The sequence below is a fragment of the Sorex fumeus genome, unplaced genomic scaffold, assembly GCF_029834395.1.
Source record: "Sorex fumeus unplaced genomic scaffold, SorFum_2.1 ptg000098l, whole genome shotgun sequence".
NCBI classification, from domain to species: domain Eukaryota; kingdom Metazoa; phylum Chordata; class Mammalia; order Eulipotyphla; family Soricidae; genus Sorex; species Sorex fumeus.
In genome coordinates, this window is record NW_026606155.1 from 53,408,771 (window position 1) to 53,428,815 (window position 20,045).

The following is a 20,045-nucleotide window of genomic DNA, read 5'->3' on the forward strand; positions in this document are numbered from 1 at the left end:
GCTAAATGATATCTTTATTTATACAGAATTATTCAAAATTAAAGACATAAACACTTAGATAAAATGTAAAAACTAAAATCATTAAAACATCTTTGCACTAGAATAAAAGGAAAGTAGCTGAATTAATTAGAATATGTCTACATTGAAGTTTTCTGAAGTTTCATTACATGATCACTCATCACTCTGTCTTAACACCGAGGCATAAAATTTCTATAAAGTTGTTTAAGTATCTGCACTGTTCTAAACAGAATTGGTTACACCTCAGTAAGAAGAAAAATACATTATTTTCTAAATTTGTGATCCTTGAAGGTTTTTACACTACATAAATGTGAAATAGTATTGTTGATCACTGCAATTATCATTTCACCATTCAATTGAAGTAGTTGATATTTTCAAAAATCAGACAATGTGCAAATTCTGTCATAATAAAACATTTATTTCTTAAAGTGATATAGATTATTCAAGATTCTACAGTCTTAAATCATGGATGGCAATGTAACATGGATTGATACAGAACTCGATACCAATGTAGGCTTTTTTTCTTTCCTTCTTTAAAAAAAAAAATAACAAACACTAGTAGGCCAGAAGAAAAAAAATGATTTTAAAAGGGTATGAACCATGTTCTGATGGAGCCAGTTCCGCCATCATCAGTAACAACTGCTTTAGCTCCAGTGATAGCTTCTTTCAGGACACCACTTCAACAATTATCCTTGTGAATTAAAACATTTTTAAATTTTATCCAGTAAAAATATCAGTGGCAACGTTTTTTTCAGGAGAAAGAAGTAGTGCTCTTCATATTAATTCCAGCCTCTGAAATTGAAGAAAAAAAAAGGGGGGGGGGGAGAAAAAAGAAAGAAAAAACTTAGTTAATGAGATCATTGTACAAGCAATCTTGCACTACTTGAACTTTAAATTTAGGCAGGAGTTTCATGCTATAGAATACATGTCATATCTCTGAAATCTATTTACATGTACACATCAGATCTTAAAACACTGACTGCTAACTTCAAATTGGTGAATATATATAAAGGAACAACGTTAAAAAGAAACATAAAAATTTAAGTAGATGTTCAAGTTGAATTGTGGCATGAAATTTTCATTTTTCACTAATTTTTATATTTATATCAATAGAAAAATAATATTAGTCATTAGTGCATTTCATTTAAGTTTTCACAAAAATTCAAATGAATTTTAAAAAATAGACATTTTACATCAAAGTCTTCATCATATTCTGATGATGTCTAATGATACTCTCCTGATTTTTACATGGTCAGTGGAGAATTTTTTAGAGTTTAATTATACATAGCAAAGGCTATTTTTTTTCATTAATTGCTTGTTCACCCACATGTGCAATGTGAAAATGGGCAAATTTATGAGTAGAGAATTTTTGAGAATATGAAAAATTATATATAATACTTAAATATGAAGCAAAATATTTTCATCCACTAGAGTTATTAGAATGCATAAACTTTGATATGCCTATAATTTCTATCTTGTAAAATATTATGGGAAATAATTTTTGAGAAACCTATGATTTTGTACACATAAAATATTTTCTTCTTCCCATTGCAGAACAACTGCATGTTTATAAGCTTGGGGGTTATAAAATATGTGGCAGAAATAAATAATAAAATATAAAGCACTGTGGCACTGTCCTGTTGTTCATCAGTTTGCTTGAGTGGGCCCAGTAAGTCTCCATTGTAAGACTTCTTGTTACTTTGTTTGACATATTGAATACGTCATGGGGAGCTTGCCAGACTTTGCTGTGAGGGTGAGATAGTTTCGGTAGCTTGCTGGGCTCTCCAAGAGGGGCAGAGGAATCGAACTCGGGTCGGCCATGTCGGGTGCGTGCAAGGCAAATGCTTTACCCACTGTGCTATAAAGTTTTAGTTAAATTTTTAGTTAATATTTTCGTTCAAACTGCTGATATGTTTGTTTAATCATTTTTATTTGTTTTTGGTCCATACCCAATGATAGTTGGGGCTTACTCCTGTCTCTCCACTTGGGGAATCAATTCTGGTGGGCTTGCAGACCATATGGCATGCAGAGGACCAAACCCAGCTAGGAAATGGCCCAGCCCAGTAGATCTTCTCGCTGGCCAAGTATTTGTTTATTCTTATGTGATAAAATTATTTATGAAAGTGTGGAAAATTCTAAGGATTATATTATGGTAGTCATAAACAATGTAGTAATACATAGTATAAATGTAACGCTAAATAGTATAGAAATATTAAAAGGCAGATCATATATGTGCTTTCTATTTATAAAAGTAGTTACATTTGAATGTACTCAAATAGAAGCACCTATCTATAATATGATACTTTCCCTGGAATATAACAAAAAAATGGCAAAATCACTTCACATTAAAATGTAATTCATCTAATTTAATCTCTTCTGAATTCATACTGTAGTTCATTTTTTTTTGTTGTTTGTTTTGGGGACACATCTAGTTATGCTTAGGGATTACTCCTGGCTCTGCACTGAGGAATTACTCCAGGTGGTGCTAGTAAGGTATTGGGATCTAACCCACTCCCTGTGTGCAAGGCAAACACTTTACAAATTGTACTATTACTCTGGCCCCAATATAGTTCATTTTTGTGAAATATATATGTGTACATATACATTTCATGTTTATATTCCCAAACAGAAAATATACCTGGAGAAAGATATAGTAAGTAGCATAACTAGTAATGTTATTTGTTCTACAAACTAACATATTCAAAAGAGTTTCAGATTTAATTTAACATCAAATAATAACAATATTAGCATAATAGAATTTCAGCTCCTATAAAAGCTGTTACTTCGGGGTATAGGAAATAAGAATTTCTAGTTTTGTGAAACTGCAGTGTAAAGATTTTCTGTTTTTAAATTACACTAACAACATGATGTCATATGATGCAGCACAATAAAATTTTATTTATTTAAGATAATCAAAACAAAACTTGACTATATCAACTAGGACAACTCTTACAATGATTTCATAAGACTAAAAGCATGAAAAATAAAGTTATAAAGTTATAATAACACCACAAAAATCAAAAAATAGATTATCATTTTTAAAATGTTAGAAAAACTAAAAATAATAAGCTGGGGGATAATTTAAAAATGATTGCAGAGCCATATGTAATCCCAGAGCATAGCCAGGTATGTTCTGGTATCCCCACACCACTCCCCCATGAAATAAAAAAAAATTCTAGGTATGTGTTTATTCTATTAGTATTTAAAAAATTGCTGAGGTCTATCTAATTAAATAGCATTACATTTATAGGTATAGCAATATTTTTAAATAAGCAAAGGCAGAAATCTCCATAGAAATTTATAAATACTTTTTGTATTGGTGGTGTGTTAGGGTTACACCTGGCAGTGATTAGGGCTTCTTCCTGCTATTGTGTTTATTAGGAATTACTTCTGGAGGTTCAGTGAACTATATAGGGCGCTGGGGTCAAGTCATGGTGAAAGAAAGGTAAATGTCTTGAGGTCTGAAATATCTCTCAGGTCCAAGATTTATAGATGCTTAAATTTGCAGAGTTCCCTATGTAGTTGACTATATAACCCTGTAAAAAATTCTAAACAGAAAAAGCTTAGCTATCATCTGATTTTGGTTTCATTAGGTGTACTATGAAGTAAAAATGAGTTTTGAGCACTTTATTTTCTATATTTTATTTTTCTTGTTGAGCACAGATTAGTTGTAAAACATTTAAAAATAGTAAAGAGTTGCTACACAAGTAAAAATATTTTTAGCTATGCTGCACCATGGATACAGGGAGCTTTTCTCTATTACTGCATTTGTTTTCTCTTGTTATTTGGCCATACCTGAAAGTGCTTGGGTCATCTGATTTGTTTTATATGCTTGGAATTTGCTACTGGTAGTGCTTGAGGAAACATGAAGTGCCACTGATCCAAACTCTGCCTCTTTATGCTTATTCTATTTGCAGCAGAAGGTTTTTTTTGGTTTGTTTTTTCTGTTTTTATTTTTTTTTCCAATTTTTTGCTTTTTGGGTTACAACCAGAGATGCACAGGGTTACTCTTGACTCTTGCACTCAGGAATTTCTCCTTGTGGTACTCAGGGGATCATATGGCATAATGGGATACTGGGAATCAAATCTGAGTCCGCTGTGTGCAAGGCAAATACCCTACTCGCTGTACTATCGCTCCAGTGTGCAGCAGAGTTTTTAATGTCAAAGTTTAAATTAAAAAATACTTTGGTACAAATAAAATAATCAGAAACTAAGCTTATTCAAATCAGAAAGTAATTATCTTAAAGTAATCATTGAATAAGCAATATTTCCAACCAAAATACTTGCTTTGAATAACCAACCAATATGTTTGGTTGGTTTGAACACAGCAAAAATGCTTTTTAATAAAATTTATTTAAGTAATTTTAGTGTAAATATGAAATAGTCAACAGTTCTATTTTAGCTATCAAAACATGGGTAATTATTTGTTTTAAACATAAAAATTTTTTTACTTTTGCTATAATTATTATTTTATTCATCCATTCTTTTTTCTACTACTCTCAGTTCACCACAGTGTGATTAGAATCTTAGACCTTTATTATAGGAAGATTGAATGTGGTGTATTTAACTACTTATGCTTCTTCTGTTTTCTATGCATATGCAGAAAGGAGTCTATGGAAGAAAACTAGCATACAGCATATTCTGACTAATGAGAATAAGATAAATGTACTAACTCTACTTTCAGGGGAAAAAAGATCATCGTAGCAGATACCTCACTATGATTAGCCACAAAAACCAAAGCTGAGAAGTGAGAAACTGTGAGCAGAACTGTCAGCACTCTGCCTCGCCTCATTCACACGTGGAGAGGTACTGCTCAAAGTGTGAAAGGCCACAAGAAGTCTGAGATCGCATGGACCAGCCTCTTCAAAGGTGCATCACTGTTCCTTGTGATGACAGCAGTACAAATGAGAGGTCTGTTACAGCGGAAATTATTCAGCAGACACCAAGAGCAGTTACACTAACATCCGATGGAGACTTAAATCTGTTAATAGGAATGTAGCAAGGAGATGGCTGATGAATGATGTACCACTAAATTTTGCCAAAATTATTCTTTTTTTCTTGGGATTTATCTTGCTAATGTTCATAGAAAAAATAGCAAAGTAATGAAAAAAAGTTTCTATGACAATGTGATAAAAGTAGTTTTTTACAGAGAACAAAGATTTAGCATGGCTTCTAAAGTAGCCTATTCCACACAGTATACTCTTCTTCCACTATGCAAATCTAATACAAAAGACACCCACTCATGCATTTGCTACCTATAGAAATGAAAAATCACTGACAAATTATGTACTAGATTATCAATATCTGTGTCTGAGTGGAAAATATGAATAATTTATGATAATTTATCTTTAGCATTATTTTTCAAAGTGCAAACACTACTAATAATTTTGGACACAAAATCCTAAAAGTCATACAGTTATCACATTAGCAGACCCTATAGTTTAGCTAGTAGACTACAGATGCCCATAAGGAGGAAATATGACTAGCTGGTGAATTACTAGTAATTGAAAATGACTGAATGATTCTCTTGCCTCCAATATTGTATTCCAATTTTGGGGTCACACATGTGGTATTTGGGGGCTACTCCAGGCTGGTGCTCAGCATTTGCTCCTAGCAGTTTTCAGGGGAAATTTAAATGACAGGATAGAAGCTAGGAGCTTCACAAATGAAGCAGCCACTTGAGCTTTTTGAGTTACTTCCCTGCTCCCTACTTCCAAATCTTGACAAGGCATTTAGCACTATCTTGGATCATACTTCTAAAAAGAGTAAACATCATCTTCCTTTTCTAAAGGTTTATAACTTTCAAATTTATAACCAAAGTAAATACCCAAGGATGAAAAAAATAGAGATCAGAGCTAGAGAGAGGGAAGAAGGTATGAAGAAAAAAGATGAAATAAATATGGAAAAGGGGGGCAAGAATAAGGGGCAGAGAGGGAGATATTAAAAATGAGAAACAGGGATGGAGGCGATTTACAAGAAAGACAAGCACACAAAGTCAGTTCTGTACACAAAATAGAACACAAAGCATGTGCCAGACACTGTGCTACTGATTGTTTCCAGAAAGCCATCTGTTCTATTTTTTCTTCAATATAGTGATGGAATTCTAAACTCAGTAAAGAACTTATATATTGAAAGACAATTTTTTTTGTTAATTGGGAAAAGGATTCAATTAGAGAAACCAGGAATCACTGTCCAAATTATTGTTGTCCTTTCAATAAGAAATGTTTTAAAAATCCAAGACCTTATTTTTACAACTATCAAATAAATCAATAGCCTTTTTAGAACTTTTTAAAGCAGTAGATTTTTTTTTTTTCTGTGCCAAACCTTAAGCAAATTGCTGGTGCTTCCAGCTGTTTGAACAGATTGCTAAAGTGCTATTCTGCTCTGGAAACACACTTTCTGATCCAATTAAAATACAGGCATCAAATACTCATTTGAAACTTAAAAAAAAAGTAATTGGTTGCTGACAAAAGGAATACCATGAATATTTCATGTGTAGTCTTCTGCTCCATTTTAAAGTGGTTTCATTCATTTTAGATGCTAAAACTCTACTATTCATCAACTTGCAATGAGGCATTATATGTCATCTCAGCGCATAGAGGTCATGGATAGGGTTGATACATTCTTTTGTTTTTGTTTTTTGGGTCATGCCTGGCAATGCACAGGGGTTACTCCTGGCTCTGCATTCAGGAATTACTCCTGGCGGTGCTCGGGGGACCATATGGGATGCTGGGAATCGAACCCGGGTTGGCTGCATGCAAGGCAAACACCCTACCCGCTGTGCTATTGCTCCATCCCCAGGGGTGGATACATTCTTATGGTAAGAGGCTATCTTCAAATTGTAAAAGTTGTGTACAACTTCATTACACCAGGCATGACCAAAAGAATGACTTCAAAGTCATGTCTATAATTAGTGTTACTAATATTTTTATAGTCTCTATCAGAAATGTTGAGTTAAACAGAAATCGGTCTAAATTTTACATTACAATTTATGTTTAACTGTACTTCAGGCTATAGCACTGGAAATTACCTTTCTTTCTTTTTTCCTTTTTTTTTAAATTTGGTTCTTGGGTCACACCTGGAGATGCTCAGGGGTTGCTCCTGGCTCTGTACTCAGGAGTTACTCCTGGAGGTGCTTGGGGGACCATATAGAATGCGAGGGATCAAACCCAGCTTGACTGCATGCAAGGCAAACACCCTACCCGCTGTACTATCACTCCGGTCCCTATAGCAATGGAAATTAAGTTTTCATGAAAAATTTAAGCTAGTAAGATTAGTCACAAAAAATTGAAATTATTTATTAAAAATTATAGCCACTTAAGTGCTGAGGTATGAGACAGGTAACAAGAATCTCACCTGTGTTTCCTGGACAATCGGGTCAACATTAGTCAGCAAAGCATCTGGGAATAAAATTTTCAATGTCATGAACAGTTCATTTTTTAAGAAACAGATCCTAAAATACTTCTCATGACCTCCAAATGATTTCTCTTAACAAAAATTGTATCTAGACTTTTAGGCTTGCTTTTCAAAATTGCCAGGTCTTAGGTTAATTGCAATTGACTTAATATTTTTTAATAGTTTATCATTCTCTATAGCTACTTCTTGATGATATATAATATTATAAAGGTAAAAATTTTAAATATTTCTTGAATTAGTAAAGGTAATTAATAAAGGAATTAATAAAATGAGCAATAATAAAGATAGAATATATTTTTCCTCCACATGTTTAGTAAGAGAATCTGACTTCCATTTACCTTCTAAAATGTGTATGTATGTGTGTGTGTGCATGTGTGTGTGTGTGTGTGTGTGTGTATGTGATACCTTCTGGTCTTTAGGGTCTCAGCACTCCCATCTCAGATTTGGGGTTCATCTTTGGTGGTATCTGGGGACTATGCAGTGTGAGCAATCCAACCTGGAGTTCCCATATGCAAAGCATATACTCACTCACATATACTCTAGCATCTTTGAGCCATCTCCCTGTCCCAAAGTTAAAATTTCAATGAATAGTTTACATTTGATTTATATAGAAAGATAAATAAAACAAGGCAAACAGAATTCAAGAAGGAAATTATTTTCACTAGATTCACCACACAGAAAATTAAATAACATTTATAATATAAAACATTGTTTAACCTCCAGATAATAGAACACTTTATCAAATGCCCAAGGTATTTATTTTTCAAGGGTAAACCTTGTACAAATAATAGTTATTCTAATTGTAAATATTCTATTTTAAAGTGACTATACATGTATGTTCAAATTGGCTACAAATATTTATTTTATAATTCTACATAACACATGTTCTCTCTTCAAAATGCCTTATTTCAAATCAAATACTTCCAATCATTATGAAGTGATATAATTATAAAAAGTAGGTGTTTTGGAAAAAAAACTGTTTTCAGGGTTCACAAATGTGAGTGTGATGATTATTAAAAATAAAATTTTTTTATAAACTCTAATGCAAATACTAATATAAATTTAAAGTGGTCGTCAGACGTTGTGCTGGAGCAATAGCGTAGCGGGTAGGGCATTTTTGCCTTGCAAACGGCCAACCCAGGTTCAATTCCTCTGCCTCTCTCGGAGAGCCCAGCAAGCTACCGAGAGTATACCACCCTCACAGCAAAGCCTGGCAAGCTACCCATGTCGTATTTGATATGCCAAAGACAGTAACAAGTCTCACAATGGAGACATTATTGGTGCCCGCTCGAGAAAATTGATGAACAATGGGAGGACAGTGACAGTGACAGTGTTAGATGTTATGTTTTACAAGAAATCAATATGCTTTGGGTATACAGAAAATCTAGAATATTTACTGTCATAGAGCCAACAAAGTATACATCATAAACTTTCCCTTAATATCACTACCAAGTGGATTATTCTGAAGTAAAATAGAAATATTTATCTTTTTTGGTTTTTAGAAAAGCTTAAACATACACCCACCTCCAAATACAAAAAGAAAAAGTTTTAATATCTTTACTCCAAACATATTTGAATGTCATTAAAAATGATAAATGTTATCTATCTAAAAATTAGATGTTATCTATCTAAAAATTATATGCAATTAAAAAATTGTACTGGTAGTTATGATTAGCATATCCAGAAAAACAAAATAACAAATTTCTTTTAAGTAATTTAAAATCTACTGCTGTATGATAAATAACAACTTTGCAGAGCTGTTCTGGATTTTGTCAGCTTATTTAACTCTAATTTTGCTCACCCGATTTAAATTTATGTTGCAGGACAAAATATTGTGATGGTATCTGATTAATTACATTAATAGCATCAATATACATATTATTATATACAGATATGCAGGTTTATACCATCTTTTTATTTTATTCAATGTTAACTTTTAATTTTGAATAGCTGAGCATAATCATATGACAATAGTATACAGATTATTTTTTGTATTTGCTATTTGTAACTATGATAAAGTTGTAAATGCATCAAGATCAGTTTAATGCAGCAATTTTAAACTTAAGAAATATTCCCAGTTGCAAACTGCTACTTCCTATGGTCCAGTTCTGATAATACCACATTTAAGGATAAGTAAATCACAATATGTTTAATCATTAATTTTACTACTTTTAAAAATAAGATATTTCTTTCTCATTAATTTAACGTTATCATACGTTATCTCATTAATTTAATGTTATTATTATTATCACCATTGCTAAGCAAGGAGAAGAAGAAAAATGTCTTTTTCCTGTCTATGTTGAAGCTCTTTCCTCAAAACATTTCTCACACTGATAGTGGAATCCACATGCACTGCTGAAGATACAGTACTTCTCCTCTGACACTGTCAAGGCTGAGCAAGAAAAAGCTTAGCCTTAAGTCTAATATCAATAAATATTGCTTTCTCCATAATATAAAATGTTACTGGAAGTTCAACATGCTTAGAAGAAAATGGGTGCATATTTGCTATCCTCTTTGAAAACATTTGCAGTTTCCCATTACAATTTTATTTATAACACAAACTTTGTGCCAGAGGATTTTGAATATTATTAGTATTAAAAAGAACTTTTCCTCCCTGAGGGTTTCAGCAGGTGGGGATATGGGGGAGGTAGGTATTTGGATCACACCAGGCAGTGTTTAGTGATCATTCCTGGTTCTATGCTCTAGTGACACTTTGTGATGCTTCTGTGGATTTGAATAGGGACAGACTCACCATTGTCTCATGCATAGCAAGTGCCTTACTTCTGTGCTATAAAGGCCTTTAAAGAGTGGGGGGCGGAGAGTGATGGGAGGGAACCTGGGACACTGGTGCTGGGAAATGTACACTGGTGGAGGGAAGGGTGTTAGAACACTGCATGAGTGAAGTCCAACCATGAACAGCATTGTAAAAAGAAATACATACATATATATATACATATATATATATATAAAGAGTGTTTTAAAGTTTATTATTGTGACTAAATAGGGTTAAATACTAAAACTTGGTAACCAAAAGGCAATTAGTTTATGTGAACATTAGGATATATTTCTATTAAATTTTTATTTTCATAAATTAAATGTTTAGCTTCTTTCCAATATTACAATTAAAGTAAGTTTAATTTGGAAATGTTTTATAAGTGTTTTAAAATGAAGTAGCATGTACTTCACACAGAAAAAAGATAAAAAGTGATCCCTGTAGACAAATAGGATGCATTAAAGTTATTTTTAACTCCTCAAATATCTTCTCCAAAAATATATATCTTCCATAACACAAGTTTTTTATATTTATAGGTGAATATAATACTAAAAAACTTACATTCAAAAAATAAGTAAAGTATATTAACCAAGCAGTTAAAATTGTTTTAAAGCATAAAATAACATAGTGTGGCTTAATCTCACTAATTACTTTAATGACTAGATAAACATCAGAAGGAGACAAACAATCACATCAATGATGCAACTTGGCATATGATGCATCTTAATGTATCTAATTAAAAGTATTGCATTCAACGTACATACCTCTGTGTTAATATATTTGGATACTGAAAAAACAATACTTGTCAAACCAAAGTTTGTATTATCAAAAGCAGCAACTGTGATGAACTATTAAATGCCTTTCCCTTGAAACACTCAGGTATAATTATTTTAAAGGTTTACTTTTATAATAGTTTGGCATTTTCAAATTGCAAGACAATTTTCCAATAAGAATAAAAATTAGCACATGAACACAAATATTTTAAATGTCTGGACTAAATATATTGTTTGTTATTTTTTCCATATTTAAAAAACTTAATCCATACTGTAAAATGGCTAAAAATAAAAGAAAAATAAGATGGTGATGCAAAAGTACAACCTATACATAGTCAACAGCAATAAACAGAAAACCATACACACATACATACTCACATACACAGCTGGTTAAATGAAAAATGCAATAAGTGACAGAAAAAAAAAAGCACAAGAGACAGAGTTTCTCACTTATAGTAATGTAATATTGGGATCACAATTCTCCACTGTGCTAAGTAATCAAACTTCTAATAATTTTCCTTCTCCCTGGTCTCATTTATTTATCTATTTATTCATCTAAATAATGATTCTGTTTTGAACAGTTACCCTATTAACTCAAACTCTCCACAGATTAATATTCCAGAATCTTCACATTGAAATTAGGCAAGAAATGAACATTTTTTTCATAAACTTTTAAACAAAATAGAAAACCATTTGAATCTCTTGATAACAATTTTTTTCATCTATCAAAATATAAACTCTTGGCAAGACAGAAACACAGACTCATTATCAATTTCAAAAACTAATGTTGAAGCATTTGGTTAATATACCTTGAAGTATATTGTGATAATAATAAAAATTTGAAGTTTCAGTGGTTTTAGTCAGACAACAATTTTCACACAATTAAATGCTATATAGTTTTAGATATTTATAATAAATGTAGTCTATTTAAAGTTCCATTAAAAACATAGGCATTTGAATTTAAAAATCAAAAAATGATTTTTAAAAATATAGACAACTGGAAAATACAAAGTAAATTCATTCATTAATTAGAAAAGATATGCTAAGGAAACACTTATATTTTATGATGCTAGAGTTTCATTGTTCAAAAACTTTCCTAATGACAGAAATTTCTTCCATTCTTTTAGTTTTGAAAGCATTTATATTTTTAAGGATCTTTCAAATACTGCATAAATAAATACGAGAGAAAGGAAAAGCACTGTTCTTTTGTTAATCAGCACCTCATGAAGCATTGTGTAATTGAGGTTTAAAAAAATGTTTAGCTAGTACTAGAGCATTACCATAGAAATGAAGCTGAAAGCACACTTCACTTTGAAAAATGCTTTTGATTTTATAAAATACTACCACACATGCAATCTCATTTATATTTTACAAGAACTATATACCCAGCTTATAGAGGCTGAATAGATTTTGGAAATGTGAAAGGCAAACTTCAGAAAGGGAAAAAGGGCAAAAAAGGGATTTAGGAACTAACAACTAAGTTAGTGAAAAAAAAAAAAAAAGCCCAAAAGACAGTGTTTTGCAAGACCGGTGTAGAAAGTGATCTCTAACTGCTTTAATCTTACTTAGTTTTGAACGTCAACATGATAAACCATGTATAATAAGATGTGCCTCTACCAAGTTATAAGGAACTGAACATTTTATACGTCTTTTTTAGGAAAAGGAAATTAAACAATTTTTGGCATACTTCCCCCCTGTTTTAAATGGCATTTCAAGAGATCTGGCATTACAAGAGATCTAACACAAGAGTTAGTAAACATTAATATGTTCAACTTATGGCAAAGAATCACTTTTGATAAATTATCTATGGTATGATTTTTTTTCATTATTGTTCATTTGGGGGCCACACCTGGCAATGCTCAGGCTTTCTTCTGTTTCTGTGCCATGTTTCAAGAGACCATCTGGGGATATTGAGGATCAAACCTGGGTCTGCCTCATGTAAAGCAAAGGCCTATCTTCTGTCCTATCATTTTGGCCCAATCTTATCACATTATGGATGAAATTTGGTGTGCAGTATTCCCATATGAGTCATTCTTAAAAACAAAAAACCTCAAGGCTCACCTTGTTTAAACTTCAATAAAACAATATCAAGGTAACAGATAATGTTGTAAGGTTCTCAGTAAGTAGATAAGAACATTTATCTATAGATTTTGATTTCAGTGAATGTCTAAAAATGCTATATTGTCAAATATTAAATAATATTAAATAATTAAATAATATTTCACAACAATACGTATTATTTTTTGACAATGAAACCATTACATGCAATGATTTCTAATTCAATTTCATTACAGGTTTTGGTTAAAGAAATAATGCATTTACTCTGAGACAAACATTCAAACTGAGAATTAAGAGTGCTGAGGGAAAAACAAAACCACTACCTGGTTAATGAGCAATGACTTTATATTGCTTTTATATGTAATTTTACTTGACAATAAAACTACTACACATCTCTTAGATAAAGGAAGTCTAGGAATTTCGATTGAATTTTAACTTGTTTTATACTTAATGCAAATTAAAAACATATCATTTGTTCCTTCAGGAAGTATGTAGTGTAGGAGTGCGAACACTGTTGGATAATATGAATATATGTAATATGATGTAAAACTGAAGTAGATTAATTTTCATAAATACAATGTCAACTGAATTTTCTTCCACTTCCTAGGGAAAAATTTTTGTCATAAATAAGAGAAAATTATAAAACCACTAAGGCACTTGAACCAATAATCTGTTTAGAAGGGTACTTGCTTTAACATTATTTAAATATACTTATTAAATATTTTAATTTAAATAATATAACAGAATTGTTCTCTACAATATTTGCCTAGAAATAAATCCCATTGTCATGGAAAGAAAATATACATTATACTTGTTAAAAATATCAATAATTTGTTGGCCCTGGAAAAAAATGGAAAAAATATTTATGCAAAATCTTTTTCTTTTTATTTTTTTGAGATCTGCAATTGCAGAACCTAGAAGCCAGTCTTAGATTAGGAGAAGGCACTGCTGTTATGCCATGCATTTTTCCCTACATCATTTTATATCTTAAACATATGTATATATAGGTGTATATATCTACATATATACACCTATATATGCACGTACACACATATGTATACATACACATCACATTGTACACTACACCATTTTGGCTCTATTAGCCTTATGTCAGAGAGACAAGCCTGAAATTCCAAATTTTACTTTCCTATGTCAGTTCTAAAATTATTTTTTTCATTAAAAAGAAATAATAATTTACACAGCACTTTCCAATATCCACTCAGAACTTGAATGAGCTATTTTTTCACTACGCTCATCAAAATTGTTGGAGTGAATTAACATCCCATTCATAGACATGCTTCTTTTAGAAAATAGTCCACTTGTGTTTGGTGAGTGAATAAAGCAATGGTATTTCTTTAATTCTCCATTCAGGGAATACCTGTGCCTTGCTCTGGATCTCTCAGCTGGCAAAGTGTAAAACTTACTTGGCTTTGAATGTGCTCTTTTAGATGTGGGCCCCTCTGTAACAGATTCAGGAGGTCGACTAGCTAACTGCAATGCAGTTGAATTGTTTCTGTTAGTGTTTTGGGACTCAATACTTGTGACAGCTTCATTCTGTGGTTCGGTACTTGGCTTTCCGCCAGTCTTTCTTTTCTGCTTTTGGGACACAGAAGTGCTTGAAGTCCAGGTAGGAGGCAAAGCAGAGGTAGTGGTAGAGGAGTCCTGACTTGAACAAGTTTCTGTAGATTGTATCACATTGTCATTGGCAACTTTACAACACTGGGCATTCTCTTCATGTCCCACCGCTTGCTTGGACACCGATTGGGGCAGTGTCACACTGCAGCCTTGGATCTGTGCCCCGTTAGTTTGTGAGTAGACGTTGCTGACCTTGGTGACTTTGTGCTGCCCATTATTATTACAAACCTTATACCGGATCATTAGAATAATGATGAAAACCAGCACAGACGCTACAATTATTCCACCAATAATAATAATCATGGTTCCACCCAAAAACTGGGACTGCATGAAATGGCATCGCACGTAATCCTGTTCCGTAGTAAACTGGATGCAACCCACAACTCTTGTGGCAGTGAGGGAAGTGATGCCATCATCATATATTGCCAAGACACACAAGTCATACATAGTTCCAGCAGCCAGGTTATTGACAAGAAAAGTTTTGCTCGTAGGAGGTATCATTCTGAAGGACAATGGAATTTGTGTTAATATTATAAGTGAAACAAAATATATGCACATAGAGAGTCATTCTTTCTTGAGTTCTGTTTCATTTTAGTATTCATTAAGATAAGCACATTCATAACAGATATGAAATATGGGAAATGATCTAATCTTATATTTAGCCTGTTAAAATAGCTAAAAGTCATTGTTGGTGTCTGCATTATATTAATGGTGCCTGCACAGTGCCTTGACAAGATTACTAATTACATTGCTTGGCAAAGCAGAACTCCTAATAAAAGCCACTGCTAAAAAATCATTTATGACAAATTGCTTTTGAAAGGTGTGACTGTGACATTATCTGACTACTAAACAAATCCATTTAGCACTTACAACACCTCTGTGACTAAAAGCCAATTTGAAGGAAGGGAAAACACCGACAATTACATTAGAAACCCAACTAGAAATACATTTCATAGTTTCCAAATCAGTTTTAAGCAGTTATGGAATGGTACCCAGTAAATATGCCTTTAATATCTAAATATTATTGCTAAGGTTAAATACTTTATTTATAGTCTTAGATATCTCATACCTTTAACAATTGGTTCCTAGCATTTTAATCTATGAATGCATATATTTATAAATGTATAACTAATGAAAGTGCATGAATATTATCATAGAAATCTGAACAAAGATGTTAACCAGAGCATAAATTGTACCTCCCTGATAAAATTTTATTTCATATATAGCACCTAAAATTGGATAAGAATTTGTAGAAATTTCTGAATAAATTATATTGTAAAATCTTCTGTGTATGCTAAGTTTCCACAAAGTTCCTTTTCTTAGAATGAACCAAATATAACCTAGACAATGATTTAATACAGAAAAAAATGCTCAAAAATTTATTTATTCCATGAATTTTGGTTTTAGGAATTTGGCAGTGCTTCTCTACTGTTCTATTTAAATAATATGATCTAAATATATCAAGGAGTATTTAAACTGGAATATGTACTGTGATTAAAATCCCAACCACTTAGCAAGTGCATGATCAATTTCAATACACTTTAATGAGCATCTTAATTCAATATTTCCAGTGGACAATATGAGGCATTGTTCACTATTCCACACATGGCAAAAATTAAGGTCATGGATTCAAGTAATTTCCTCAAGATCACATGAAATTTAACTGTTGTGGGAATTTAAAATCTGAGACTTTGAAAAATAAAAAGTAACATATTTCATAATTAATTTAAAGTATATGGATAAAATGGCTAATGGTGTGTGTGTATATATATATATACATATATATACCTGTAAATATATGTGATATAAAATATAAATATGGGATGGTATATATCATTGACAATAGGTTAATCATTGGCTATAGCCTTGATGAAGAGCTGATTTTTATCAGACAAGGCTACTTTGTGCCAATGTACATGTGTCAGAGTGTATATTCCCATACAATTGATGGTGGTAGGTATTTTAGAAACCTAGGTGGTAAATACATAGGTAGTAGGTATTTATATATATTTTTAAATACGAGAAAATTAAAATACATGCAATTTGAACCTTATTTAGGATTAATTACATAGCTATTTAGATTGTTTTTCTGTCACACTAGTCTGTGATTTTTTTTAAATTTCTCTCATTTCTATAAGTGAAAATCTGAGTGAAAATCAACTATCTTCCCAAGTTCACTTGTGTGTATATGGTCTAAATATATCTATTCCAGAAGAACAGAAAGAAAAAAAATGAACATCATAATTTTGTGTCATATAGAAAGAGTTGTCTACCAGAAGTAAAATTTTATGGAGGGATTAAATGTATATTTCCAACTGAATATTGGACAAGATGTGACCATAAATCAATGAGGCTGAATTTCAGAAAAACATACCAGAAATTCCTTAGTCAGATGCAAAATTCTACATCAATGTCCTTACCTGGAAATTATACAGTTAGCTCCAGTGATACGTTCACTGCTCAAAATATTTATAAAATTTCTTTTTTGGAACTCTCTTAAGAACCATTATATATGAGACAACACACACGCACATAAATCAATCACTCAAAAATCAGTCTCATTAGTTTATAGTTACATCCTATATTTTTGACCAAAAATGGCAATACCCATCTTGATCACCCACCTTATTCATAAGACTTGGCTCCAAGTGGCTTTTGCTTGTTTCCAAAATTCAAATTCACCCTCAAAAGACGAAGATTTGCCACCACTGAGGATATTCAAAATAGTATGACGAGGTTCTAAAGATAATTCCAAAAGTGCTTTGAGCAATGGCAGCATCATTGGGATAATGGTATAGCCTCCCAACGTGACTTCCTTGAAGGAAAGAACACTCATGTGGATGTGTAAGTTCTGGTATGTTTTTGAATTTTTTTAAATAAATCAATCTTGTTCTCTGATAGTCACATCTCTTAAATGAGGGGGGAAAAGTAAGCATAATATTAAATATAAGCTTGATCTCTCTAACAATATCACCATTTTCAATACTTCCCCACATGTATACACCTTTCATAAGCTTTGCATTAAGAACTGTTTTAAAAAAATGGAGTCTTGGATACAATACAGAGTAGCACCATCAATTTAGAAAAAATAAGCAGTACTTAAGCATGCTTTCTACTAAGATGCATGGGAAATACAAGACTTTGCTTACTTTTTCTTACCTGTAAACAAGGGTGTCATCATAAGTACCATTGTACTGGATCTGAAACATACGTATTCCGGGGATATTTCTTTGAAAATTAAATTTAAGTAGTGCCGTAGATGATGTTGCTTCTGCCACCACAATCTTATCTTGACTCATTTTAGTATCACCATTGCTGCTGCTTGCATTTGAACCTGACTTAGTAGAAGTAGAAATATCTGAAGAACCAGGGTCAGGCTCATGAATATGGTTTGTACTATTTAATATATGGGGGAGTTTAATTATATGAAGATCCACTGTTTGAGTGGCTTCCCCAGCAGGATTGGAAGCAATGCAGGTAAAAGCACCTGTATCTTTTACAGTTGTTATCATAATGTCGAGCGTTCCATTGTCATACACCAGAGATCTTGTTGCATTTGAAATAAGCTTTCCTTCTGGAGAAATCCAGTGAATTGCAGGCTCAGGATCTCCTCTGGCTTTGCACCTCAGTGTTGCCCTCTGACCTTCCAGGACTCTCATCTCATGTGTGTGCCGAGTAATGAGAGGAGGCTCACACAAAAACTCTTCCTCAGGAATTGACCAAAAATAGCGTCCGGTTAAAAGTGCTGGCGAAGCACACGTCTCTAAGTCATCTTCTCTGGACAGACGCCTCAACCACAACAACTCACAATTGCAATGCAAAGGGTTTCCACCAAAACTTAATGCAAATGTCGATGGGCTTATTATTCCTGAGGTCGCTAGTACCTGAGCTCGCTGAAAGAGAGGGTCAGGTGGTAGCTTCTGCAATTTATTTGATGTTACATCTAGTCGAGTCATCTTGTGCAAGTGGGAGAAGGTTCCTTTAGGAATGTTATCAATCATGTTGTGATCCAAACTGAGGGTGTGCAAGCTAACCATTTTCTCAACAGCATCCCAAGGAATTGTTTCTAAATTGTTATAGGACAAATCCAGCTCTTCAAGGGCAAATACATCATCAAATGCAGTTGAAGAAATCAAAGTCAGCTGATTGTTGTTCAATATCAAATGATGGAGATTGGAGAGTCCACTGAACATGTCATTTGTGATTTTAGTCAATCTGTTGCTATTCAAATGGAGTGCCCTCAAATTTCGCAAGTCAGCAAATGCATGAGGTGTAATGAAACTTATTGTATTCCGAGATAGAGTCAGATCCACCAAGCTAGTCATATTGGCGAAATCTTTCCTTTTAATGTTTGTAACAAAATTGTCTGCCAATCGCAGTTCTACAGTTCTTCTGTCAATGTTTGGTGGAACAAATAAAAGCCCTTTCTTGGCACATAGGGTTGCAAGATTCGGAGACAAAATCTGACAGACACAACGCTTTGGACAGATCTGAGCTTTCACAGCTATGCCAATGAAAAACAGATAAAAAAGAAATTTTTCCATTGTAGATCAGATGTAAGACCCTGTTAAGATAAGATACAAAATAAACTGTTAACATCCAAACCCTTGATGAGTATTTGTATTTTACTAAAATAATCATTTAATGCAAATAGGAATCCATAAACAGGTTACTTCTTAACAAACAAGCAAAAGAGGTCTACTTAAACTGGAGATTAATAGACAGTAGGATAAGTACATACAGACATGTTTGTATGTATGTATGTATGTATGTATGTATATATTATACACATACATATATACAAGCATACATATATTTATATGTTTTGCAGCTTCACATTTAAAGTCAAACTGAAAAACAAAGAAGTCAACAAGTTGTCAGAATTTTGTCAGTTAAGTGTTATTAAGTGTAAAAGAAGGCATGGGCATTCAGTCCCAGGGAGGCTGGGAATCCAGGCAAACATCCCCTAAACTTTGAAAGACATCTTGTTCTGCAAAAGAAAATTCAAAGCTTAATGAAATAGTTAAGGATTATAAAGTAGTTCTCTTTACTAGACTGAGTAGATATGAACACATATAAATGAGATATTTTTAACTGAGTTAACTGTAAGTTATAATATTTTGAAGTAACTAACTGATTAGATTTTACATATCTTTACAAACTTGGAGATAGACCACCACCACATCCTCACTGCAAACCTCATGCTCAAAGTTAGTAAGGCTGAACGTTTAGCAAAAATTAGTTGAACTCCTTACACAATTAACTATTTTACATGAAATCGTTTTTTAAAGATATTTCATGGAAAGAACTCACTAATATACTTGACATTGGGTTAAAAAGGATATTGTGGTCCTTTATCCTTTTTTTAGAAT

At 32.6% G+C, this 20,045-nt stretch overlaps 1 protein-coding gene across 6 annotated transcripts in view; it reads right to left on the reverse strand.

Annotated features, from left to right (window-relative positions):
• Positions 1–415: 415 nt before the first annotated feature.
• Positions 416–20,045, reverse strand: part of LRFN5 (leucine rich repeat and fibronectin type III domain containing 5) — a 294,340-nt gene continuing 274,710 nt past the window's right edge. For 2 of the 6 annotated variants that reach the window (XM_056133638.1, XM_056133639.1), the window contains 4 exons: positions 17,833–19,237; positions 14,463–15,175; positions 7,375–7,418; positions 416–810 (listed from right to left, as the gene is read on the reverse strand). In XM_056133638.1, coding sequence (XP_055989613.1) covers positions 793–810; positions 7,375–7,418; positions 14,463–15,175; positions 17,833–19,217 — 2,160 coding nt within the window. In that variant the 5' untranslated portion in view covers positions 19,218–19,237 and the 3' untranslated portion in view covers positions 416–792. Of the gene's footprint in view, positions 811–7,374; positions 7,419–14,462; positions 15,176–17,297; positions 17,489–17,832; positions 19,238–20,045 lie in introns of those variants that run through there. The other 4 variants (XM_056133643.1, XM_056133640.1, XR_008795066.1 and 1 more) reach the window with 4 other exon arrangements.